Consider the following 27,948-nt stretch of genomic DNA (forward strand, 5'->3'; position numbering starts at 1 on the left):
ACACAATTCTTTGATCAGACTAAGCCAAAAATCAGAGTGTTTCTGAGTTTAAAACAACTGTGCTGTCCATAATGTATACTAAACTCACACTATTACAGTTGACCTTTGAACACTGTAGGGTTAGGAGCACTGACCTTATGAAGTTGAAAATCTGCCTACAAATATCTTAACTCCCCAAAAACTTAACCATAGTTGAAAATTTGCCTATAACTTTTTTTTGCCTATAACTTTTTTTAAGATTTTATTTATTTATTCATGAGAGAGACAGAAAGAGAGAGAGAGATGCAGAGACATAGGCAGAGAGAGAAGCAGGCTCCATGCAGGGAGCCCCATGTGGGACTCAATCCCGGGTCTCCAGGATCATGCCCTGGGCTGAAGGTGGCGCTAAACTGCTGAGCCACCCGGGCTGCCCTGCCTATAACTTTTGATATCACAAAGACTTAACGGTAGTTAAAAATTTCCCTGTAACTTTTGACTCCCCTGAGACTAAGAGCCTACTGTTGACCAAAGAAGTCTCATTGATAACAGTCAATTAACAGTATATATTGTATTATATACTATATTCTTACAATAAATTAAGCTAAGAAAAGAAAAGAGAATGTTATTAATAAAAATATAAGAAAGAAAAAATAGATTCACAAGATTGTACTGTTTTTATTTTAAAAATTGTGTTTAAGTAGACGCACACAGTTCAAACCCATATTCCAGGGTCAACTGTATATATTTCCTTTGTTGGGAAAGATTTATAAAGAAAGGTAAGGAATGAGAAGAAACAAATATTTACACACTCTAGCAGACAGCTCTTGTTTCTGGGAAAACCATGGAAAACCATGTACCTTCACAAGACCTTTGAACAAAGTAAAGGTAGAATGTGGTTTGCAGGAGGAAAAACTATTTGGCTCAGAAATGTTCAGTTTTATGGCATATAAGGGGTTTGGTCTTATGGAATTATTAATTAAAGAAGACGATTATAAATATCGTGAGATTGAAGTGAAAGAAGCCTGATACAAAAGGCCACACATTGTATGAATCCATTGATATGAAATTTCCAGAATAAACCCAAAAAGATAGAAAGTAGATGAGTGTTGGGAGCCTGGGTGGCTCAGCGGTTGAGTGTCTGCCTTTGACTCAGGGTGTGATCCCAGAGTCCCGGGATTGAGTCCTGGGATTGAGTCCTGCATCGGGCTTCTGGCCTGGAGGCTGCTTCTCCTCTGCCTGTGTCTCTCATAAATAAATACATAAAATCTTTTTTTTTTTTAAAAGAAGAAAGTAGATGAGTGTTGACTCAAGCCCAAGGGGAGGAAAGGAGAGGAGACAATGAGGTCTCTTTGTGAGGTAATAAAAAATATTCTGGAATCAGAGAGTGGTAATATTTGCACAACTCTGGAAATGTACTAAAAATACACTGCATTATATACGTTAAAATGATAAATTTTGTAGGTAAACCCAGGCCCTTGAATACAAGGTCCTTGGAAAACTAGTGAGGAAAGAAGTGAATAAAAGACAAAAGAATGACAGAATGGGTTAAACAGGACTCTTATTCCCAGGGTGGGTTTGGGTTGGGTGGGTTTTTTTTTTTTTTTTTCCTTTTTGAACTCTTTGGACAGAGGATTCATATCTGATTATTCTTTTTTATTCCCTCTACAGAATTAAGCACAGTATTATGGACTAGATATGCTTCAAGGAACTGTTAATTGGCCATCAATTAAATGATGACGGACAACATCAGGAGCTGTCTTTGCAATGATTTAAAGAGAACAATGCTATCTATTCTATTTCTTTCCTGTCGCTACCATTTCATACAGAAACACTTTGTCCTTCTGATTTGATGCTATAAAATAGCATAGTCATGTACAATGTGGTCTTAGTCATAGTGAAGTTCGTCTCATTTTCTAAAACTGTTACCTTTACAAATCATCTGTGCTTATATGTTTTCAGATTAATGTTCTAGCTTTTAGAACATTCCCAATTAAATGAAAGACACTTAACATTCACAAGATACACCTAGTCGATTATTTTTCTATTTTTACTAAGATCACTGTAGCAGGCATTAAAAAGACTAGTTGGAAAGCTGACTAAAACAAATGCAGGTTTTGCCAAGGACAGAATGTGTTTTGATAACGCACATGAACCACAATTTAAAAAAGTGAATGATGACATTGTAGAAAGAGATGTTTTTCTTTTTTTACCTGTGATAAATAAATCATGCCAGTTTGTAATTATCATCATGGGGCTATCTTTTTAAGAATGCACAGAAAAGTTCACACATATCCTGATGTTACAGAAAGACGTGTTATGAACCCATTTTACGGATAGAAAAGAAACAGGTTAAGAGAGATTAAGGAACAGAACTTTCCCTTCCTGTGCTGTCTTCCTACAACGTGGATACAGTGAGCAAATGCTGTGGAGCACACAGGAAATGCTAAGTCCCTGGAGGAGGGTCTGCATACAGTGGGCACTCAAACAATACTGCATATGAATATTATTGTATTACTCCTAGTAGAGGCCTGAAATCTGAAACTAGAAAAGGAAAATACGAGGATATGGAGAAAAACATGGCTGGAAATCACACTTTTTGCCCTGAACATACCTGCAGCGATGTACCCGCCTCCACCGGCCTTATAGAGAACGTGACTTGCGAAGGGGGCTGCACAGATGATCAGAAAGCTCGCAGTCACCACGGCGACGACGCCCAGAAGCATCAGGACTGCCCAGAAACCACGGTAAACTGGAAACCCCAGGGGGAAAAGGAGAAAAGAAAAACGCATTTAGATTGTGAACCCCACTTAGACTGTACCAGTCAGTTTCTTTCCACTTTATTGTTCTGATTTTAGCCATAGCAAGTTAGAATCCCAAGCCATGGGTCCCGGATTATGATCCAAAGGAAATCTTATTAGATAACTCTATACTTAGTGATGTCAACCTTCAATTCACTCATCCTTGTTATTTGTACCCCACACACTCTCAGGACACTCTGGGAGCTCATTTTCTGAATATATTTTCCATTTTAGAAGTGGAGATGTTCTAACATTCTGGAAAGAGTTACCCTGAGTCCGTACCTAGTTGAGTCACAGGTAGGTGTTTCATACCAAACGTACAACGACATGAAAAGGCATTCACATTTACCAACACTGCTTCTTACAACCACTATCACCCCCTAGAGGCTAATAATCACCCCAATTCCCTAATAAAAAAGTATACTTCTGTTTAGGCTGTGACTTTATTGGAAAATAGTCTTCGGGTAATAAAAATAGCAAACAAAACAAAAAATAAAAGTTTGTACAGACTGAGATTTTAAATCAGATATATTTAAGGCATACTACTTTCCACCAATATTTTTCTTAGAAAGACTCAAAATGAGAAGCGAGAAGTTAGAGTGGTCTCTTATGCATGGACCAACAAGGCTGAATTAATGGATGCAGCTGGTGATAAACGGATTGTGGGTTTGGTGATACATAGTAATCAAATAAAGAGGAATTCTAATGATCATTTTTGAATGGGATAATTACTGATCTATTAAACAAATTCATCATTTCCCAAGGGCTACAACACTAAAATAGGTTCCTTTTGGTGTAAATGAGGGAAAGCTCCATAAAATACGTTAGTCAAATTACATTTTTTAATGAAAACATAGGCTTTATATAAGAAAGCAAAAAATTATTTTTCTCCACAAGCCCACCTGACAAAGAAAGAAATGTGCCCATCAGCTGGAATCTTAAAGCAAAGACTATGGCAAGATGGAAATTTGTAGGGAGGAAGCACTGCATTTAAATGGGAAAAGAAGGCTGGAAATGTTGTGTGGACACATCTGAAAGACAGGAGTAAAAGGCCGGCTTGTACCCCGCATGCCCATGCTGTTCACTAAACAGTGGCTTCCAGGTTTGCAGTGCTAGGAATATTCTATGGCTGCCTTCAGGCTCTGCAGGGTGCCAAGCAGTGAAGGAGTACTGATCATATTTGAGCGTGGGAAGAGTGGCAGACAGTGAGCCAAACACGTGCCATCCGGGTCCTATCAGAATTTGCTAGAGAATTGGCAAGCTTCACATTTTACATTTTCATTCACATATACAGAAATGATTTCCTTCACATTGGTGAGCCACACATTTTACACTTGTATTCCCTTCATTTACCTAAATGTCTATTATGTGGTAGGTTCTGTGGCAAGTGCTAGGGGTGAAAACGTGATTAAGAGCCAGTCCACGGAATAAGGAATAGGAGCCCATTCTGTCGCTCCCCTGACCACAACTGAAATGTGGACACATATGGCAAACAACCACCTGAGGAGTATGAAAAGTAAACAACAGCAAGTGTATTCAGGAGAGAAGTCAAACCTTAAGGAAAGATAAAATTGGCTACAAAGAGTTTTCAGAGTATTTCCTTTTTTTCTCCTTCTGGATTTGGCCTGAAGGCAAGCCAAATTGGGAACTTTATAAAAGGTGCAAACAGCAAAACAAAAACAAAAAACCTGGAGTTAAGATTATTATTCTGGCTAGATCAACAGGAAAGAGGGTCGGGTCCCTATAAGCCAGAGTATGGGGAAAGTCCTTGTGTTGAATTTTCTCTTTTTATCTTCCCAGGCAGGTCTCAAGGCCTCAAAAGTAAATCTACACTGCTACCCCGGGCATGGGGGGTGGGGAATGGACACTTAAGATCCCAAATGATGATTCAATGTTTTGGCTATAAGAAGCAGAAAAATGGGGTGTTTGGGTGGTTCAGTGGGTTGAGTGACTGACTCCTGGCTTTGGCTCAGGTCATAATCTTGGGTTGTGGGATTGAGCCCCACATCGGCTCCCCCTGCATCAGGCTCTGCACTCAGAGAGGAGTCTGCTTGAAGATTCTCTCCCTCTGCCCCTTCTTCCCACTCATGTGTTCTCTCTCTCTCTTTCTCTCTCTCAAAAAAAAAAAAAAATCTTAAAAAAAAAAGAAGCAGAAAAAGGGACACCCTCCCCTCTCCCAGTTTGCAAAGGGTGAAGGAACCACTGCTATGGGTTTCCTCTTTTCTTTCACTGCATTGCATGAAACTGGGCCATGGCCCAGGAGGCCAACTCTGTTCACTCATCTTCCCATCCATAAAAACTGGAAAAGTGGGCCCTAGAAGCCTGAGGAGTGGAAGAAACCCCACAGATGAGAGAGAGAGCCAGAGAAGAGAATCTCTAATCTGTATTTGATCCTACACAAGTGATGAGTTCATGCTCCAAGTTGTACATACCCAGAAAATGCCCAAAGAAGTACAATGATGGTTTTGAGAACTAAATTACAATATAAAAATCACCCAAGTACCAGAATAAGCCCTGAGTGATATACAAGCCCCAGGCAGACCCAAACAGCATAGCAAATGCATTGAAAAGTGAACTGATCTTGACATGACTATCACAAAAGAAAAGGACAGATCACACAGGTGGATTACCTGTTCAAACAACAAATCAATATTCTCCAGAGAATTTTCACAGTATGCCAAGTCTAACGATATAATATTCAAAATGTCTAGGTTAGAATCCAAAATTATTTGATATACTAACAACCATGAAAATCTAATATCAAAGGAATGAGCAATCAGCAGACGCCAACCCAAAGATGGTTCAAATGTGTGAATTATTACACAGACTTTAAAGCAGCTACTAGAACCATTTTCTATGAACTAAGGTGAACATTCTTGAAATGAATAAATGACAGAAATTCTTAGAAATAGAGTCTATTAAAAAAGAACTAAACTGTAGTGAAAAATATAATATCTGAAACTTAAAATCCATGAAATGAGCACAATAGCAGAATGGAGATGAGAAAGACAAGTGAACTTGAGGTGAGAACGGTAGAAATTATATAATCTGAACAACAGAAAGAAATGAAATTGAAATAAAAAATGGCAAGACTCTCAGAGACTTGAGAGACAATGTCAAAAGATGTCACATTTGTGTCACTGAAGCCCCTAAGGCAGAGACAGACCATATTGGTACAGAGCGAACATACATAGAAATAATGTCTGGAAAATTCCAAGATTTGCTGAAAGATAAATTTATAGATACAGGAACTCAACAAACTCCAAAGAACATAAACCGAAAAAAATCAGCCCAGACACATATTAATAAAATTACTGAAAACTATAAATAAAGAAAAAGTTTTGAAAGTAGTCACTGGCGGTTGGGGTGGGGTGATATATTAAATCCAGGGAAACAACAATCCCGAGGACCACATTTTCTCATCAGATATGATGGAGGCCATTTTTAAGATGACAAAAGAAAAGAACTATCAACCTCAAATTCTCCTTCTAGTGAAAATATCTTTGAGGGATGAAGATGAAAAAAAGCCATTTCTCAAGGAGGAAGACAGAATTTATCAAAGCAAACCTGTTCCATAAAGACATAGGAAAAGGAATTTCTTTAGGTTGAAAGAAATGACACCAGGGTACCCTTGAAACTTCAGGAATAAAGGAAGAGAAACAGTAAAAGTGAATATCTGCATAAATATAGCCTACTATTTTTTCTCATCTTAATTTCTTTAAAATATTCCTGCCTCTTGAAATACAAAAATATATTGTCAGCACAGTACGATAAAGACATGAAGGTTAGAATCAGATACTCTAGAATCAGAGTAACTTCTTTACCATTTACATGTGGTATAACCTTGGACCAGTTACTTAAGCTTCCTGAACCTCTCTCTCTTTTGTAAAATACAGATGTTTGTATACCTCCTTTAGAGTTATTAGAAGAGTTATTAATAATGTATGTGAAGTGTGTGACATACAACAAGAAATCAAAGAATGACATTTATTTTGTGGTTGCTTTCATTTACATTATTATTTAAATCACATGAACACTACACAGCATGTGGTACTGTGTTCAGTAATAGGAAAGTGAATTACTTCCCTCAGAGAGCCTTAAACACTGCTTTTATATACCATCGATGTCTGGAAATCCCTTTAGATTCCTGCACACAGTGCAATAGAGAAGTTGTGTTTGACATACTGTCTCCCGTGGGAAGTTTCCTTGTCTGCTAACCTCTAAGAAGGCAGTGGCCATAACATGTGACTCTACTCCTAAATACTCAAAATACAAACAAATAGGGTCAGATACCTAACGCAAAGACAGCTCCAGTAGGGTGACCTCTGGCCCATGTCTTATGACCTACGTTTTGTAAAGATGAGTTGGGCCCATCATTGTGATCCCTGGAAACCTGGACAACTGGAAACATGAGGCGATTAGTAACAGGGCTGAAGTTGAAAAATCCAGAAGAGCCATATGCAGGCAGGAGAGCAGGCATTACAATTCGGGCCACAGAGAGGACAGAAACAGCAGGACACGCCTCTCCACAGAGAAAAGCTGAGGGACTCAAAGGAAAGAAAGCACCTGGTGAGGGAGAGAAAAGGAGCAAAACAGAAATGTGGATGGATGCTCCTCAGAGCTGCTGTCGCTCCTGACAGCTACCAGTTCCCGTCCTGTCATTTGCTCTAACAGAATAGCCTGACTTTTGATTCTGAGTCCCCTGTAAAAGGCAGGAGCGACAGATCTGTATTTAAGGGAAGGCGGAAGTTGTTCCCTGAAGAGGTGTGACCATACGGAAATCGCTTCCAAGAGAGTGATTCCTTATTGCAGTTACTGTGTGATTTATTTTTCTGCTTGTCCCTCAGCATTCAAAAGTGTGTTAACTTCAAGTTTATCTCAAAATTTTTTGGAACTTCCTGTTCCTCAGCTAATTATATTACCTACTTCGAATATGTGAGACACTTTGATTCCAGAATTAAAATGTTCACTCCTAATTAGGAATCATCTTATGGAATTGGGTAGAGTTCTTTCACCGTCTGACATAAGACTGAGGCAATCAGAGAATCTTCCACATAAAGTGAATTAAGTATATGTGTTTTAAGAGTCAACATGATACTGGGCCCTCCCACTAATTGTGTGACTCTGACAGACCTTAGTTTTCTAAGATGGAAAACAATATCTGTCACATAAGCTTATAGAAAGAATTGAGAATATATAAGAAAAGTAGCTGCATGCAGTTGAGTACTCACATGCATTTGCTATTACTCTTATAAATTACTACTCACTCTGTAATAAAATGTCCTTGTGAACAATGTAGTTCACACACAAAAGATATCTACTAACCTCATGGATCTAGGATGGGGACAAGCTTTCAGTTCTAATATATCTACACCTTTGAAATTTTGTCAGGGAGGATGTTTTTGTTTGGTTAGTGGTTTGTATTAAGACCCCTAGATTGTGAATTTATCTCAGAGAACACTTCATTTGTTTCCTTATTCCTTATATGAGCCCATTAAAACTGCGAAGTTTTGTCTTTGAAATCTTTGGACCATGCCAAGTGACATCATCTCCAAAAATCCATTTGTACCATTAATTACAAGTCAGTGCTTAACTTACACAATATTGGATTTCCATTAATTCCTATTAGAACACGAGGCAAGATTTACAATGTAAATAGATTCACATGTAATCTATATTATCACAATTTGGATTAATTAAAGAAAAGCGTCATCTGAATCTGTGAAAGGCCAGAATTAATGACTACTTTTAAAGCAATGAAGTTCTGTTGATTCTAAATAAATTGGTGAATTGACCTGACAAAGTGCTCCTTGCTCGAGTGTTGTAATGAGGATGAGTAGTAATTAGTCTAACAACAGATGTTATAGAAATGGTTCTTCTAGAGTTTATTTTCCTAAATAGATTAAGCTTTTACCCAGGGTATCCTGAAACGGCCTATCAGTATATTCCATGCAAGTATGTCACTTCATATTTTTATAATTTTATAATATTTTCACTAGTATACAGTTATTTTCTTTTTCAGTTTTCATTAGTTTTAGTCCTGAAGTTTTCATTTCAGGACTATCCTGTCGCTTTTTAATGGCAAAAAAAGACATATCAAGTCATTAGAGATTGTCGAGTTTGTTAAATAAGAGTGTATACAGAATGAAAAATGTTCACAATGCATTTTACTCATAAAAATTACTAACATAAAGAGTATTAACCACTTTGAAAATCCAAATTTCGGACTGAAACATACATCAAAAAGAGCTTATATCTTGGATATACCTAAAAAGTCAAATTCCAAAGAGACATAATTAGGAAGTGTTGGGAGACATCTATTAAGCATCCTTCAAGAAGGAAACATAAAAATCACCCCAAACTGTAGGACAATGAAGGCCATGAAATAAAGCAGACTATGAATTGCATACATCAATATGTGTGCCTAGGTGTGAGTGTGAGTGTGTGTGTGCATGTCCACATGCACACCTGTGCATGTATGCAGATTACCACCGACCGCAGACAGGAAGCTAATGGCAGAATTGGCATCTGCTCTGAATTCCATCCGCAAGGTTGGAAAACTAAAACTGTAAGGTATTTATTTTTCCACTGAGAATGTAATAAACATGCACTAAAACTCATTAATTTTGATGATGGGTAGAAGCAGCCTGAAGTTTTAACCCTGGGTTATTTTATAAGAAGTCCCATTCCCAGCCATTCACATCCATCCAGCAACTCAAGGCAGTGTCTCCCAAGAGACTGCAAAAAGAGACCCTGCCAGGCTTGCTTGGCGAATGGGTGCATGGTTAACAACCGTTAGTCACTTAATTTAACAAACATACTTTGATAGCTCTCTAGGCACCAAACACTGCCAGAGTAAGACATGATCCTTACCCTCACAAGTTCAGTCTAGTGAGGAGAAAACAAGTAAGTTTAACGATATGGTAGGTGCCCCAGCAAAGGTATGCACAGCAAATCACGGAGCTGGATGGGCTCCTGCCCTGAGAATCCACTATTTCAGGGTTGAATGGTAGTGAGTAAAGCCCTACAGTTCTGAATAGAGTTGGACTATTGGAAGGCAGGAGGAAGGTCAATCCAATTGGAGTAGGCAAGAGTTCCATGGATCGAGAAATAGAAACCAGCTCCCTGCAGCTGCCTCCCATGTGGATGAAGGGGCCAGAAAAGAAGAGAGAAGGGTAGTCATGGCCTCATGTGCCACCCTGAAAGAGTTGGTCCTTATCATACTGGTCCTGGGGAACCCCTGAAGGTCAGTTACCAGAAATCATAGCCACATTTGTACCGGAATACCACTCCCATCGCTGTCCAGAGAACCAACTGGCAGGAAAAAGAACAGAACGTGGGCGGGAAAACTAGTCAGGTAGTTATTATAGTAACACCCAAGTGGGGCCTAAAGCCAGGAAGTCAAGATAGAGACAAAATCAGCTTTAGTGATAAGCTGTTGTCACAGGAGGTGAGAAACCAGCAAGAATAAAGCCTGTCTTCGTAGATTTTTCATTTGTATGCCAGAACAGTTTGTTCGGTTAAGATATTAACAAATCTCCTCTTGGTTTTGTGATATTATAATGTACACAACAAATCTTCCATACAGAGTACAGAGGGAAAAAGTCAACCCAAATGATCACAATTCCAAATTCGTAGTGTTTTGATAAATTATTTTATTGTGTATATAAAAATGTAAATATTGTATTTGCAGTTTAAAGATAAACTTAAGTGTTATTCATTTTTCAAAACTTGCTATCTTGCCTCAGACACCTCACAAAGCTAGTTCATAAAGCTAATCCTATGTTTCGACACATCCTCAAGCACACAGTGTGAAGTGCTATAAAATGTTTTATGAGAAGCCAAAACAAAACACGCCACCCCCCTCCACCATCCTCAGCAGCAAATGAGAACCTCCAGCATATGTTGCCGTAGCTTTAGGCAAGACGCTTCTGTTACACAGGCCAGCAAGCCTGTCCTGCATCTCCATACACTACTTGTCTTGGCAGCGTTGGGCAGGTCTAAAAATACAGTCATGCCTTCACCAAAGCAGAAGGACAGGCTGTACAGTGTGTCCGCGTCTGAGCTCCGCAACTGTGGACGTGCCAAGCCAAGTCACGTGCTCTGCATGGTCCATTGATTTTTTTCAGAACAAAAAGAACATTGAAAGGCCTGATGGAGTTTATTTACCTCCCTACTATAAACACAGGCAGTGAAGGAATAGCTGAGAGGAAGGAGTGTCTTGGGTAGGAGGGGCAGAGGCCTCACCTTCCCTGCTGGCTGTGACCTTGGCAAAGTCCCTGACGCAGGAGAAGCATGGGTTTCTTCACATGGCCTCAAGAGCTTTCCAGGCTTGAGAGTGCATCCATGGTCACTATCTCGTTCCTCCTCCTAACGATCTTGGGGGGTAGGGAGGGAGGTTTGCTGGGAGCTGCACTTTGCAGTATTAGAGGTAGAAGTGATGGTGGCTGTGATAACAGGGCTACTAGTACAGTGCAGCCTGATCACAGAAACAGCCGGCAGACTCAAGGCCACAGGAGTGAGGAACTCCAGGCACTCAGAGGTGAGGCAAAGGAGGATTAGAATGTGTCACCCCAAAACATGCCACCTGGGTAAGATTACTTTGACCTGGAATCAAATCCGTGAATGCAGAAAGAAAACTTTCCTTATCTGACCAAAAGCAGAAACTTTTGAGAAATGAGGACTGCCACAAGTCTACTTTTCTAGGGGAGTTTTATGGCCATAAAGGAGACAGCTAGTCGGCACCAAAGTGGATCGTTGAACAAATCTGCTAAAATACCCTTACTGCCCACTACTTCCCCCATATATTCCCCAGTCACTTTCCCGGTTTGCCACCCTGAGCCCAAACCCCTTTCTCCTCTGTCTTGTCACATCACCACATTCACTGTTCTTTGTTAAAAAGGCTTTGATGAATAAGCTCTCAGGCCTATCTGCTTCTTTGATTCTTCATTTTTCCATGAAGGCTTCCATATATGCATATATACTAATAAACTTTTTCTCATCTACATCTTTTTGCTTTGTTTTGTTTTATAGTCTAATTTGCAGGGCCACACTCACTGAACCTAAGGGGATAGAATAAGGTTTTTTCCTTCCCTAGAGAGGTATCATGTACAACGACACTCAGATCCTAAAACAGAGGACCAGATTAACCTCCAGCTCCAAGGTCTTCCTCTGACCCTTGCTGCCTCAGAGGGCCTAGACTAGAAGCCTCCATCCCTGCCTAAGCATCAGAGTTGCCTGGAGGATTTTAATATCATACCTAAGCCAGGATTCCAACCGAGACCAATTAGGTGAGAATCTCTCAGGGTGCGCACATGCAATTGTATTTTTTAAAGCTCCCTAAGGAGAAAGAAATACACAGCCAGGTGGAGGACCACTGGACTCTTGGGTCTCTCTGGAGCTGCCAACATGATTGCAAAGATGCTGTATGCCACAGAATGGCTCAGCCTTTCCAGGGTTTTTTTTTTTCCTCTGTCATCACAACAATCCCTACTCTGTAGTTTACCATAGGGCTGGAGAGGTTAAGTTCCAAAAATTAAACAGCCAGTAAATGACAAGGTCAAGATTTGAACTCAGGGCTGTCCAAGCTCAGTCTCAGGCACCAATAGTTTCTGTCTTCATTGTTTTGTTTGTTTGTTTGTTTGTTTTTTCAAATAAACTGCCATTGCTGCACTGAAGCTTTCCAGGTTCAAATCCCTCCCAGTTTTGATGCTCTCACCTGATCCTCCAGAAATGCTGAAAGTTTACCTGTTTCCTGGGGGAAAATGCTGTTATGCCTCTAGGCTTTTGCAATACTGTTTCCCCTCTCTAGAATGAATAAGGCATCCTACTTATCCCTTGAGATTCAGTCAAGCTCCTTCCTTTCTTGAAGGAACATAGTGGAGTTACTTCCTCATTTCCACCAAAAGGCAAGAGAGCCTAGAACCACTAGAAGTAGAGAGCGAGACTCAAGAGGTGAAACACCCCTACTAGTTGTGTGACTTTGAGCAGTTACTGAAGCCTCTCCATGCCTTAGTTTCCTTCCCCAATATGTAATAATAATAATAATAATAATAATAATAATAATAATAATACCTATATTATGGTGTTGTAAGAGGCCTGAAAGAGTTAACACAGGTAAACACTGAGCAGAGTGCCTGCCCTCTTTCTCAGTCAGTGTTCTTGACACCTGCCAGTCACCAGACTTAGTGGACTCTGGTCTATCTTGCTCACTTTATATACCCACCTCCAATTCTTGATTGTAAGCTCTTTTGGGGCAAAGTCTCAGTCTTGCTTATCATTCTTATCTTAGGGGAAGCTTCATGCCTGGAGTACTAGATGGTCAATAAAAATAGGAAAGAGTAAATAGTCAGTAATTTATCACTCAGTACCAACTGAAATCTCAAGTTACACAGCCAAGGCCTATATTTAATGGCCATGGGACAAAATGAAGCAAACTTATTCACTTATTCCAGGAAGGAATCCATGGTCTCAGCCTCATTACAATGGCTAGGGAGTCTTTATCACCTAAATCCCTACTTTAGGCACTTGGAAAAGAAGAGCTGAGAGATCAAGTAATGAGACATTAACAGTTGGGGACTAAGCAAGGGTACTGATGACTATGTGACTGCCCTTTCCCTGTTCCTGAGTACCCCGTGCACAGAAATGAATCAAGAACATCAGAGTCATGTCAGTTTTCCCACCTGACTCTAAAAATGCCAGAAGAGATACATTTCCTCATTCCCTGTGTCCCTTCAAAAAAAAAAAAAAATCTGATGTATACCAGATAAGCCTTGTTATCCTTTATATTCAGGTATGAAAAGAACATTTTTGGGACCACTTTACTCTTCTTTTGTACTTTTGGTAACATTCTTTTCTTGGAACATTATATTTGAAACTGCTTGCCCAAAGCTTTTGTACAGACGATAGAAAATAATTATCGCAAAGATTTGCTTACTTTAAGTATTCCACTGTAAATATTCTAGGACTCCTGAGTCTTCATGTTCATACCTTTCAGATGATTTGCCTCTATAAACCTCTAATATCCTAGAAACCACATTTATCCAGGGAATTGTATGATCTTTTATCATATTGCAAGTATATGGCTAAGAGCATTTCCTTAGAGATGTGACTCAGAAGTGGTTTTTACTAGTTCTGTATCAGGAAAGTTAGTTTAGGAATTCAATAGCGAGGAAATGATTTGATATGTTCCCTCTATTTTTATCATAAAATACCCAACAAAAGAAGTAACTAACAACTAAATTGAATTCCACTCTTTCATCTACCTACACTTAGACATTGATTGAAAAAAAATCTACCTTGTATCAGGCACTGTGCTAGGTAAGCACTTCCTGGTGATATGACATGAATGAAAGTACAATGTGTGTTATTAAGCAGTCTAATAGGAAAGAATTACACAATCAGATGGCTATTGGCTGTGCAAAGAGAGAAATCAATGGTATATTACACAAGGGAACTTGGCCCAACCTTGGCATCTGATGGAAGGCTTCCTGGAGGAGGCAATTCTTAGAAGGGAGGGTAGGAATGCAAGAAATGCAGGCAGAGAACAGAAAGCACAAAGAAAAACCAAAGAGGAAAGTAGGTGAAAGCTTAGTGTGAAGGCACAGAGAGAGAGAAGCTTTGGTGGCAGGGGAAGTGGCTAGAGAAAGAAAATAGAAGGCAGATCACAATGGTCCATGTAGGATACAGTCATTTTCCAGGGGAACATTTTCGGCCCATAGTATGTGAAACTTTCCCTACAAATGATATGAAAAATCACAGATTAACTTAAATCAAAATAAACTTTTGGTACACACGAAGTTTCTATCTGTCAATAATCCAACATTGGCATTAGGTTTGCAGTCTGGTTCATAGGGGAAGGGTTTTCCGTGAAAAAGACAAAAATAAAAACAGAAAAATACATATTCCCTTTTCTTTTTTATGGAAATTTGTTTTTTCCTGATTTTTTTTTCCTGAAGGAGTAAAATATACTATGATAAAGCCACCAAATAAATCTGATACTACTTCATGGAAACTAGCCTGCCTTGTGGGAAAAATGAAATGGAAAAACCTTATCAAGAAATTGGAATAAAAAGACATGAAGCAACAAAGTTTCTAGGAAGAAAATCAAGGTATTGAGATGAGAGTAATCACCAACTGCTGTGGTGAAAGATTTTACAGGCAAGTAGTGGCCTGCCCCTCCCAGCAAATGCCTTTAGAAAAATACGTGGCCAGCTCAGTAGAAGGACCTGCGTGGTTTGAAATAGCAACCACGCATGCAAGGAGTGCTACTACAGCCAGTGAAGATGAGAGTCGCATGGGGACAGACAAGATAGCTGGGACACAGCTGGCACCGCTGGCACAGCAACACCTCATTTTACTCCAGAACAAACGTTCCCACTTCGCTTGTTCATGAACAGACTGACAGTCGTATTTTCTCCACTTAGCAGGAAACATGACCTTTGGTGTTCAAAGTCGGCATTCACCAAGTATAGTACATAAACCCCTCCTAGGCATCTTTCAGTGACTTGGCTTCCTCTGGGGGTCAATCTGAAGGAATGTGGCAGAAAGCCTACTGGCAGCCTTGAGTTCTCACCAACCTACCCACTATTTGCTGTGTGTCCCTTAGAAGCGAATCACTTAACTGGCCTCCCTAATTTTCTGTTTGATTCTTGATAAAAAGGTAGAAGTCTCAGAAGTCACTTCCAGCTCTTCTGGTTAGAGCCCCAGCAAGTAGATGGTCAGTATTTCCCTTTGATAATGAACTGCATAGATTGAACTTCCAAGTCTCCGCTGGAAAGGACCAGCCTGCAAAATTGCCCATTTTAAGCAGAAAATCATTCAAAAGATCAAACATAGCATCCCCATAGCTACTCCGTATATGGTCTAGTGGGGGATTTGGTTTTATTTATTTATTTGCAGTGATAGGATACATCTTTGGAAAACTTCCCTCTCTAGCTACCCAACATAGCAAACTGTTACAGCAAATACCCTCCATATTGCATAACAACAGCTGTTGCTCTGGAAACAGGTTAACACTTTGCTTTCCAGAAAATGCATTGCTTCCCTTAAAAATACTGAATTCAAAGCTCTGTGGATGTGAAAGATAGCCTTAGCCACTTACAGACCTGAAGGGATAAATTCGTGTATTAGGAGAAACACTCTCAAGATCCATCATATTTCAAAATAATTAAATTTAAAAGTCATTTTAATTTTACTTCTATACCCCCAAACTTGTTTGTAAAGAGTAACAAATAGTTTAAAGACAGGACGCTTGGGTGGCTCAGTAGTTGAGCATTTGACTTTGGCTCAGGTCGTGATCCAGGACTGGTCCCGCATCGGGCTCCCTGCGTGGAGCCTGCTTCTCCCTCTGCCTATGTCTCTGCCTTTCTGTGTTTCTCATGAATAAATAAAGAAAATCTTTAAAAAAAAATAGTTAAAAGAAACACTGACATTGACTCACTGTACCAAAACTAAAAAGTGAAATAACAGAACTTAACAGTTCTTCTCTAATCAACCAATGGATTTTGTTTTAAAGTAAATATTGCTTGCTAGATTAATGAAACATAATTTCCCCCACAGTGTTATCAAGAAGACTACTATGGAAATGTAGGCAGCTTACCACAGAGCATGATCTTGGGGTTGAGAAACCTAAACACTCTCAGTTTCCTTGGCTTTGAAATGGCAGCAATAAATCCTACCTCATAGTGCTGTCACCAGACCTAAGGGAACAATATATATAATGTCAAATAGGTGGGCCACCACAAAGATGGCACATAGGAGAGGTTCCTCATATGCTCTCCAGTCCATTGAGCTTGTAATAAGAAATGAAGTAAGCCATTTTGTTGTGATATCAGTAATGCTTAATAAATAAATTAAGATGTTGGGGCCCCTGGGTGGCTCAGTCAGTTAAGCATCTGACTCCTGACTTCAGCTCAGTTCATGATCTCAGGATAGTGAGATTGGGCTCTGCCCAGCATGAAGCCTGCTTAAGATTCTCTCTATCTGGGATCCCTGGGTGGCACAGCGGTTTGACGCCTGCCTTTGGCCCAGGGCGCGATCCTGGAGACCCGGGATCGAATCCCACATCGGGCTCCCGGTGCATGGAGCCTGCTTCTCCCTCTGCCTGTGTCTCTGCCTCTCTCTCTCTCTCTCTCTCTCTGTGACTATCATAAATAAATTTTTAAAAAAATTTTTTTAAAAAAAAGATTCTCTCTATCCTTCTCCCTCTATCCTTCCTACCTCTCTCTCACTCTCTAAAAAGGAAAAAAAAAGATAAAGAAAATGTTTCTTTTTTATATATCTATTAATAAATTAGTAGGTTTAAATAAGCAGAAATAAGGACAGAAGCAAAATGCTTTGAAGTAATTGTGATGGTGTCTCTGAAAATCTCAAGGCTCCAATTACTGATAAATTCACTGGTTCTAATTCCTTATGCCAGCATGGGAATTTATCAAGAAATATTTGTGTTTATCATTCATATCCTATGATTTACAGATGGAAGAAAGAAAAAAGAGAGTTCAAAATAATGTAATCTGTTAAAAGGAAAATAAGAGTAGTGAGTCTTAGAAGGAGGAAACACAGCTTGGGAAGCAGAAGGTAAGACTGCTGGGGACAGACTGTTGAACCTAAAAGTCAGACCACACTCCACTCCTTACTCTGCCTCTTAGCACATTTGACCAAACTTGCCACTCTTTCTTCTGAGAAGAACTCAACCATAAAACATCCTTGAGCTCAGTCCTTGGACTGACCTCCTCACTCCCCAAATGGTCTCATCTTATTCCATAGCTTTAAATGTATCTCCACACAATGACTCCCAAAGGGCAAGGCCTGTTCAGATTTCCACCTTTAACACTAGACCCTGTGATCCAAGAACCGACATAATGTCTGCACTGGGCAGCTTAACCTGACATGTCCAGAGACTACCAAAGCTTCCTCTTAAAAACCAGGTCTACCTCAGCCTTCTGCATCTCTGATAATAGTGGCAGCATCCCTCCAGTTGGTAAAGACAAAAAAAGGGTCACTGTGGATGCTGCTCTTTCCCTTACACTCCACACTCAATCCATTGGCAAATCTGGTCAGTTGTTCCTTCAGTATATAATCAGAAATGGTGAACTTCTGCTTTTTTCAATCCAATTAAAATCCCTGGAGGGAACCCTGGGTGGTGCAGTGGTTTGGCGCCTGCCTTTGGCCCAGGGCGCGATCCTGGAGACCCGGGATCGAGTCCCACATCAGGCTCCCAGGGCATGGAGCCTGCTTCTCCCTCTGCCTATGTCTCTGCCTCTCTCTCTCTCTGTGTGACTATTATAAATAAATAAAAATTAAAAAAAATAAAATAAAATCCCTGGAGAGTATCTATGAAGCAAACAAGATTCAGAATGATAAGAAGAGGAGGACCAGCTAGGGAGCTTAGAGTCCAAGTAATGGCACAGTGAGGGGAGTTTCCAGAGTTTTCTTTTGCCTCATTCATCTTACACTTGACACTAGACAAGTAGATAAATAAAAAAATGGCAACAAACACAGGTCAGTCTAGACAAAGCGCCAGGAAAGGGGCAGTCCACCATGACAGAAAATGTTTAGACAAACACCACAGAAGATTTCAACAAAGTCTGAGTTAAGAGTTTAGATTCCCCTTCATCAGAATACATGGACTACTCCAGCATCCATGCTAGGTGGTGTCAGGGAAGAAAGGGAGTGGAGACTTTCATCATTACAGATGGTAATATTCAGCCCCCATCCTGTGGTGTCCATGGAGATGGAAAAGCCAGTAACCTGGAAATGACAACAATCACAGAAAGGAAGAGCCCCCCAAAACAACAATTTATCTAAAAGACAAGCTGAGGGGCTGCCGAATAAGGCAGGAAATTTTTAGGAAATAAGCAAACTATACTAGTAAACACTACAGAGTAAGACTTTGGCTCTCAACTCTACTCTCATCAACAAGACCAAGAAGGAAGCCTAGACTTTAACACTTGACAGGCGATAACAAGGTTCCCCAAACTCTCCCCTTACATACATACATACACACACACATACACACACACACACACATACACGCAAGGATGAAGGATGTATTTATTGGAAAAGGCTAAATAGGGATTCAGAACTTTCATCTTTACAGGTATAATGAGGTGACCAATCACAGTGACAGGAGAGATGATGGGTAGAGCCTGGACTTAACACCCCTATAAGGTGAAAATGATACATTCCTTCCACCTACGGTGCTATCAGAGGAAGCCTAATGGAAAGTCAGGTCTTAAACTACCACCCAATAGTAATGACACCACTCCTGCATATTCCCCATGTCAGTGGAAGCCATGGAAGAAACTGTAATGATTCAATCCTACAACTTCTGGCCAGGATGGTATCAATGGAAACATAGTGGAAAGCCACAACTCTCACTGCTATCCAGCAGTACCGCTGCCTCTCCTATGTTATCGCACACTAAGTGGGAAACCTGGAATTCCACTCCCACCTGATTTTTATTGAGGCAGTACCCACCCCTTCTCCTGCAGAAGCAGTGTCAAAAAGCCACCAAAACAGAAGATCCGGAGTTTCATAATACCCCCAAATTCCAGGTTTTAACTGAAAAAAAAAAAAAAGGCTACTCATACAGAGAACCAGGAAAATCTCAACTTCAATTAAGATCACTCAGTAGACATAGCATTTGCACTACTAGGTATTTATCCAAAGAATACAAATACAGTGATTCAAAGGGGCACCTGTACCCCAATGTTTATAGCTGCAATGTCCACAAGAGCCAAAATATGGAAAGAGCCCAAAAGTACATTGGCAGATGAATGGATAAGGAAATGTAATATATACATGGGAATATTACACTGCCATCAAAAAAATCAAAATCTTACCATTTGCAATGATGTGGATGGAACTAGAAGATATTATGCAAAGCAAAATAAGCCATTTAGAGAGACCCAATTATCATACTATTCCAGTCATATATGGAATTTAAGAAACAGAATAGATGAACATAGGGGAAGGGAAAAATATAAGATGAAATCAGAGAGGAAGACAAACATAAGAGACTCTTAACTATAAGAAACAAGTTGAAGGGTGCTGAAGGGGAGGAGGTGGGGGGATGGGGTGACTGGGTGATGGATACTAAGGAAGGTACATGAAGTAATAACACTGGGTGTGATATCAGTGATGAAATACTAAACTCTACCTCTGAAACTACTCATACATTGTATGTCAATTAATTGATTTAAAAGAAAATTTTTTAAAGATCACTCAGTAGATGCCAACAAAAAGTATTAGCTAACAAAGATTTTTAATGAGCCATGATAAAAAATGTCCCAAAGAGAAATACAGATATGATTGAAAAAATCTTGCCAAAGAAATAGAAGATATAAAGAAGAGTCCAAAGAAAATTTTAAGAATAAAAAAATGTAATAGCTAAAAATAAAAACACAGTGGATGGTCTGGAAAGTAAAATGAAGTAGAAAAATGAAACATACTCAAAAATATTAAAGATAAATCAAAATGGAATAAAATTCTAAGAAAATTCAAGTGACCCATAGTAAGGCATAAAGAGAAGACAATGAAACAACAACAACAAAAAATCAGAACAAAGAGAAAATAAACATTTAAATGGCATGCCTAACATAAAAATATCAAACTACTTGAGGTAGAAACTGATAGAACTGAAAAGAGAAAAGAAAGAATCCACTATTACAACTGAAGACTTCAACTCATCTCTATAAGAAATGGACAGATCCAGCAGGCAGAAAATCAGTAAGGTCATATTTTGGCTCAGCAACAGAATCAATTAACTAGATATAACAGACATATGCCTACAGACTACTTCACCAATCAACAGTTTTCTCAAACTCATATGGAACACTCACTAAGATAGACTACATCCATTGGATCTACCATTAATTCAAGACCAGAAAGCACTCTTTAACAAATTTAAAATAGAGATCAAATAATGTCTGCTCTCAAACCACAACAGAGTTAAATTAGAAATTGATAATAGAAAGATAACTGGAAAATCCCAAAATATATTTGAAACATACTTCTAACGCAAAGGCCAAAGAAGAAATCTCAGGAGAAATTTAAAATATTTTCAACTAAATGAAAATGAAAATGCAACTTATCAAAATATGTGGGATTTAGAAGAAGCAGTGCCTGAAGGGTAATTTATACTACCAACTGCATATATTAGAAAAGAAGAAATACCTAATACCAATTACCTAAGTTTAAACCTTAAAAAACTAGAAAAAGTTGAACAAATTAAATCCAAAGTAAGCAGAAACAAAGAAATCATATTAGAATAAAAAATCAATGAATTTGAAAACAGAAAATTAATAGAGAAAATGAGTGAAACCAAAAGATTGTCTTTGAAATGATCAACAAAATCAATAAGTGTCTAGCCAAGCTATCTAAGAAAGATAAAAGAGGACACAAATTACTACTATCAGACATGAAAGAGGGAACATCACTACATTTTTGCATGGACTTTAAAAGGGCAATAAAAGATAGTTAGATTTATCATGGTGATCACTTCATAATGTTGAATCACTAAGCCACACACCTGAAATTAATATAACATTCTATATCAAATACACTGCAATAAAAAATTAATAAGCAGCCAAACAATGAGAGAATAAAGGAATACTATGAAATATTCTATGCCTACAAATTTGATAATGTTAATGAAAGGGACTAATTCCTTGAAAGATACAATCTGCCAAAACTCAACAAATAAAGGCCAATATCTATTAAGAAATGGAATTAACAATTAATAATCTTCCTAAACAGAAAGCACCAGGCCCAGATGGGTTCACTGGTGAGTTCTACCAAACAAATATTTAAGGAAAAATTCTATCAATTCTCTACAATATCTCAGAGATAGAAACAGAGGTAACACTTCCCAAATCACTCGAGAAGGCCAACATTATCCTGACACCAAAATCAGACATTACAAGAAAACTAAAGACTAATACCTCTCATAAACACAGATGCAAAAATCTTCAACAAAATATTAGCTAATTGAATCCAACAATTTATATAAAGAATTATGTACCATGATTAAGTGGGATTTATCCTACATATGCAAGGCTGATTCAACATTTTAAAAAATTAATATAATCCATCACATCAGTAAGCTAAAAAAGAAAAAAAATCACATGATCATATCAATAGATGCAGAAAAAGCATCTGACAAAATCCAATACCCATTCATGATTTAAAAAAAAAAAAAAGAAAAGAAACCCTCAGGAAACTAGGAATAGAGGGGAAATTCCTCAAACTGATAATGCATATGTACAAAAATCCTACAGCTAGTATTATACTTAATAGTGAGAAACTTGAAGCTATTCCACTAATACTCAAGGATGTCTCCTCTTACCACTCCTTTCCAACATCACACTGAAATCCTTGCTAATGCAATGAGTACTGAGATGAGAAAATAAAATAAAAGGTATATAGATTGGAAAGGAAGAAATAAAACTGTCTTTGTTCATTGATGACATGATCATCTATATAGAAAATTTAAAAGAATCTTTAAAAAAAATCCTCAGGTACTAATAATAGCAAGGCTGCAGTAAGACTGATACACAAAAGTCAATTGATTTCTTATATACCAGCAGTGAACACATAAAATTTGAAATTAAAACCAAAATACCATTTATATTAACAGCCCTAAAGTTAAATAGTTAGGTATAAATTGAACAAAATATGTACAATATATATATGAGGAAAACCAGAAAATGCTGTTGAACAAAATCAACGGAATAAATAAATGGAGAGATATTCCATGTTAATTGGTGGGAAGACTCAGTATAGACAAGATGTCACTTCTTCCCAAATTGATCTATAGATTCTATGCAATCCCAATCAAAATCCCAGCAAATTATTCTGTGGATATCAACAAACTGATATTAAAGTCCATACAGAAAAAAAAAAAAAAAGTTTATACAGAGAGGCAAAAGACCCAGAATAGCCAGTGCAATATAGAAGTAGAACAAGGTTTGAGGACTCACACTATTTGGCTTCAAGATTCACTCTGAAGCTATAGTAACAAAGACAGTAAGAAAATAATTGACATATATAGATCAATGGAACATAACACACAGCCCAGAAATATATTCATATAAATAGAATCAACTGATCTTTGACAAAGGAGCAAAGAGTATAAATTGAAGCAAGGAAATGCTCCTGGAACAACTGGACATCTGCATGAAATAAATTGAATATAGATACAGAACTTACACCCTTCATGAAAATTAACTCAAAATAGATCATAGACCTAAAAGTGAAACTATAATAGCTAAGTAAAGTTAAACTTTAGAAGTCCTAGAAGATAATATAAAAGAAAACCTAGATGTCCTTGGGTATGATAATACTTTTTGGACATAATACAAGGGCAGAATCTATGAAAAAAAAAGTAATTGATAAACTTGACTTCATTTAATTAAAAATTCTTCCAAAAGAAAACATCAAGAGAATGAGAAGACAAGCTACAGAGTAGGAAAAAATATTTAGAAAAGACACGTCCAATAAAGGACTGTGATTCAAAATGTACAAAGAACTCTTAAAAATAAGAAGACAAAAAAATTAAAAAGTATACAAGGATCTTAACAGAAACAAAGAAGATATAAAGATAGCAAATAAGCTTATAAAAAGGTGCAACACATTATATGAGATCAGGGAAAAGCAGATTAAAGTAACAAGATACCACTACACACCTATTAAAATGGTCAGAATCCGGAGCATCGGAAACATTAAATTCTAGAGGAATAGAGCAGTAAGAAATCTCAACACTATTGAAAATGAAAAATGGTTCAGTCACTGTGCAGGGGAGTTTAGTGGTATTTTATAAAATGAAAGAACTCTTTGCCATTCTATCCAGTAATCAAGCTCCTTGGTAATCACTCAAAGGATTTGAAAAGTTGTGTCTGCATAAAACCCCGCATGCTGATGATTATAGCAGCTTTATTCATAATGTCCCAAACTTGGACTCAATCAAGTTGTTCTTCAACAGGAGAATGGATAAATAAACTGTGGTATAACTAGCCAACTGAGTATTATTCAGAAATGAACTACCAGTCCATGAAAAGATACAAAAAAATTTGAATGCATGTTACTAAGTGAAAGAAACCAATCGAAAAGGCAACATGCTGTATGATTTCCACAAAATGACACTCTAGAAAAGGTAAAACTATAAAGGCAGTAAAAAGAGCAGTGGCTGCCAGATGTTGGAGTGGAGCAGAGGTGTGAGTAGGCAGGGTGCAGAAAATTTTTAGAGCAGTAAAGTTATATGATAATGTAGTCACGGATACAATATGCATCATTATATATTTGTCTAAACCCATAAAATGTACAATATCAAGAGTAAGCGCTAAGATAAGTTTTGGACTTTTGGTAATTACAAGGTGTCAGTGTAGGTTCATCAGTTGTAACAAACATACCACTCTGGTGGAGGATAATGATAATGGGGGAGGCCTGCTTGTGTTGGGGCAGTAGACATATGAAAAATCTCTGTACCTTTTCTTAATTTTGCTGTGAACCTAAAATTGCTCTTAAAAATTTGTCTTTAGAAAAGAGATGCCTTAGCAGACTTGATAAAAAAATTTTCCCAACTATACGCTGTCTATAATTCATTTCAAATATAATAATATAGAAATATTGAATATGAAAAAATGAAAAAAAATACACCACATAAATATCAATTCAAAGAATGGAGGAGTGGCTTTATTAATATCAGATAATATAGATTTTAGAATAAAGAAAATTATTGGCAACATTAAATTATGATAAGAGGGTGATTCTACCAAAAAGACATATCAATACTAAATGTGTATGCATCTAACAAAAAAGCAGCAAAATATGTAAAGCAAAAACTGATAGAAATGAAAAGAGAAGCAGATAAATCCACAATTATAGCTGGATATCCCCTCTCACCAATTACTAGAACAGCTAGGTAGGAAATCAGCCAGAATCAACAAGGTCATCGACCGGTAGGCTCCAACTGACATTCACAGCACATTCCATTCAATAACAGTACATTTTTTTCGAATGCCATGGAACGTACAGAAAAATAGACCATATTCTGGGTCACAAATAAAATCTTATTAAATTTAAAAGAATTTAAATTGTACAGATTATGGTACTTAATTACAAGGGAATCAAACTAAATATTAATAACAGAAAGATTGAAAGAAAATCTTCAAACTCTTGGAAACTAAACACACTTCTAAATAATCTGAGTCAAACAATAAGTCTCAGGGAAATTAAGCAACACACTGAGTTGAATGAAAATAAAAATAAAACTTATGAAGTGTGGAAAAGCAGAGGCACCTGGGTGGTGAAGTCTATTAAGCATCAAACTCTTGGTTTCCTCTCAGGTCGTGATCTCAGGGTCATGAAATCAAGCCGCATGTCAGGCTCCATGATCAGTATGGGATTCTGCTTAAGTTTCTCTCTCCCCATCCTTTGTCCCTCCTCCCACCCTCTCTCTAAAATGAATAGATAAATCTTTTTTTTTTTTAAGTGTGGGAAGCAGCTAAAGCTGTGCTGAGAGTGAAATCTATACCTTTAAAAGCTTATATTAGAAAAGAGGATAAAAGATCAATAATCTAATCTTTCATCTCAAGAGAATATAAAAAGAACAAGACAAATCTAAAGCAATCAGAAAGAAGGAAATAAGAAAGTATAAATTAATGAAATTTAATATGGAAAATCAATAGAAAAAAAACAATGAAAAAAAAAGTAGGATCAGGAATGCCTGGTCGGCTCAGCAGTTGAACATCTGCCTTGGCATGATCCCTGCAAGGAGCCTGCTTCTCCCTCTGCCTATGCCTCTGCGTCTCTCTCTGTGTCTCTCATAAATAATTAAATAAGTAAATCTTTTACAAAATGTAGGATATTTAAAAAACTCAACAAAATTAACAATCTTCTAACAATATTGATGAAATAAAAATAAGACACAAATTACCAATATCCAGAATGAAACATGGGATATCACAACAGATACTGCATACATAAAAAATGATTTGGGAATATTTTGAATGACTCTATACATATAAATTTTATAACTTAGATGAAATGAACCAATTCCTAGAAAAATACAAACTATCACAAATCATATGTTAAATATATAATAGGAATAGCCCTATAACTATTGAAGAAATTGAATTTATAATTTTAAATTCCATGAAAGTTAAATCTCCCAACCTAGATGATTTCAATGTTAAATTCTATCAAACATATACATTTAAAGAGAATTAACACCAACTCTCCACAATCTCTTCCTGAATAAGGCAGAAAAGAAGACACTTCCCAATTTACTTTATGAAATCATTATTACACTAATACTAAACCTAGGTAAGCAGTAGAAAAAGAAAAAAAAAAGGAAAGGAAAACTACAGACCAATGTCCTTCCTAAATACTGATGCAAAAATCCTTAATAAAATATTAACATAGAATTCACCAATGTATAAAAAGAACTATTTATTATGAACATATAGGATTTATTTCAATGATAAGAGTCTAGTTCAGTATTTGAAAATCAATAAATGTAATACACAATACTAATATGCTAAAGAAGAATAGTATTGTGATCATACCAATTGATGCATAAAAAACCATTTAACAAAATTCAACAACCATTTATGACAAAAACTCTCGGGATATAAGGAGTAGAGGGAAACATTCTCAAGTTAATAAAGAACATCTGCAGAAAGGTCTATAGCAACATCATATTTATGGAAAAAAATACTGAATGGTTTTTCCTGAAGGCTAGAGATGGTGACAAGAATGCCTGCTCTCACAGCTACTATTCACCATGATACTGGAAGTTATAGCCCATGCAATGAGGCAAGAAAAGGAAATAAAAGGCATATAAATAAGCAAGAAAAAAATAAAATGGTCCCTATATGCCAATGACATAACTGTCATATGTAGAAAATCGCAAATAATCTATAAAACAAAACCAAACAAAACCTCCTAAAACTACTAAGTAAATTCAGCAAGGTCTGATAATATAATATAAACATTTAAAAAATCAATTATATTTCTATTATCAATAAACACAGGGAGACCATAATTAAAAATATAATAGTTATGATTGCTAAAAAATTGAAATATTTAGGTGTAAATCTAATAGTGCACAGTCAGGATTTGTAAGTTGAAGACTACAAATTGCTAATGAAAGAAATTAAAGGTCTAAATAAATGGAAAAGTATATTGCATTCAGAGATTGGAAGTCTCAACATAAACAAATTAATTCTTCCCAAATTGATATAGGCAATTCCATCATCCAAGAAAGATTTTTTATAGATATAGACAATATGTCCTAGATTTATGGGACACCTCGGTGGCTAAGCAGTTGAGCATCTGCCTTCGGCTCAGGGCATGATCCCAGGATCTGGGATCAAGTCCCACATTGGGCTCCCTGGGAGCAGCCCGCTTCTCCCTCTGCCTATGTTTCTGCCTCTCTCTCTCTCTGCATCTCTCATGAATAAATAAATAAAACCTTTTTTAAAAAAAATACTGTCCTAAATTTTATATTGAAATGCAAAGGATCTAGAATAGCTAAAATAATTTTGAAAAAGAACCTAGTAGGAAGAATCATTCACTCCAACTTCAAGATACAGCTAAAGTAATCAGGATAGTATGGCACTGGCAGAGGGATAGACACATAGGTCAATAAAACAGAATACATAATTCAGAAAAAATCCAACAGAAATATAAACAATTATATTAAGATGCATACAAAAGCTATTCAATGGAGGAAAGATAGTCTTTATAACAAATGGTGTTAGAGCAATGGGATACATTTGAAAAATTATAAATCATACACCTTATACAAAAGTAACTCAAACTGAATCATAGATTTAAATGTAAAACATAAAACTGTAAAATTTTTGGAAGAAAAGTAGAGAAAATCCTCAGAACTTGGGGCTTGGGAAATAGTTCCCAGATATGACACCAAAAGTATGATCTATAAAAGAAAAACTCCATAAGTTGAACTTCATCAAAATTCGCAACTTTTACTCTGTGAAAGATCTTATTAAGGTGATGAAAAGACAAGCTACAGACTGGAAAGAAATGTTTGGAAACCACGTATTCCATAAAATACTCATATCTAAAACATATAAAGAACTCTCAAAATTCACAGTAATAATCATTTTGTTTAGAAAATACGTTGATAACTATTGTGCTCACTTTG

The 27,948-nt window shown here is 37.4% G+C and overlaps 1 protein-coding gene across 1 annotated transcript in view; it reads right to left on the reverse strand.

Annotated features, from left to right (window-relative positions):
- TMEM182 (transmembrane protein 182) overlaps positions 1 to 27,948 on the reverse strand; it is a 59,335-nt gene that overhangs the window by 18,472 nt on the left and 12,915 nt on the right. The window contains exon 4 of the mRNA XM_025463325.3: positions 2,591 to 2,728. Coding sequence (XP_025319110.3) covers positions 2,591 to 2,728 — 138 coding nt within the window. The remainder of the gene's footprint in view (positions 1 to 2,590; positions 2,729 to 27,948) is intronic.

The sequence above is a fragment of the Canis lupus genome, chromosome 10, assembly GCF_003254725.2.
Source record: "Canis lupus dingo isolate Sandy chromosome 10, ASM325472v2, whole genome shotgun sequence".
Taxonomy (NCBI): Eukaryota; Metazoa; Chordata; class Mammalia; order Carnivora; family Canidae; genus Canis; species Canis lupus.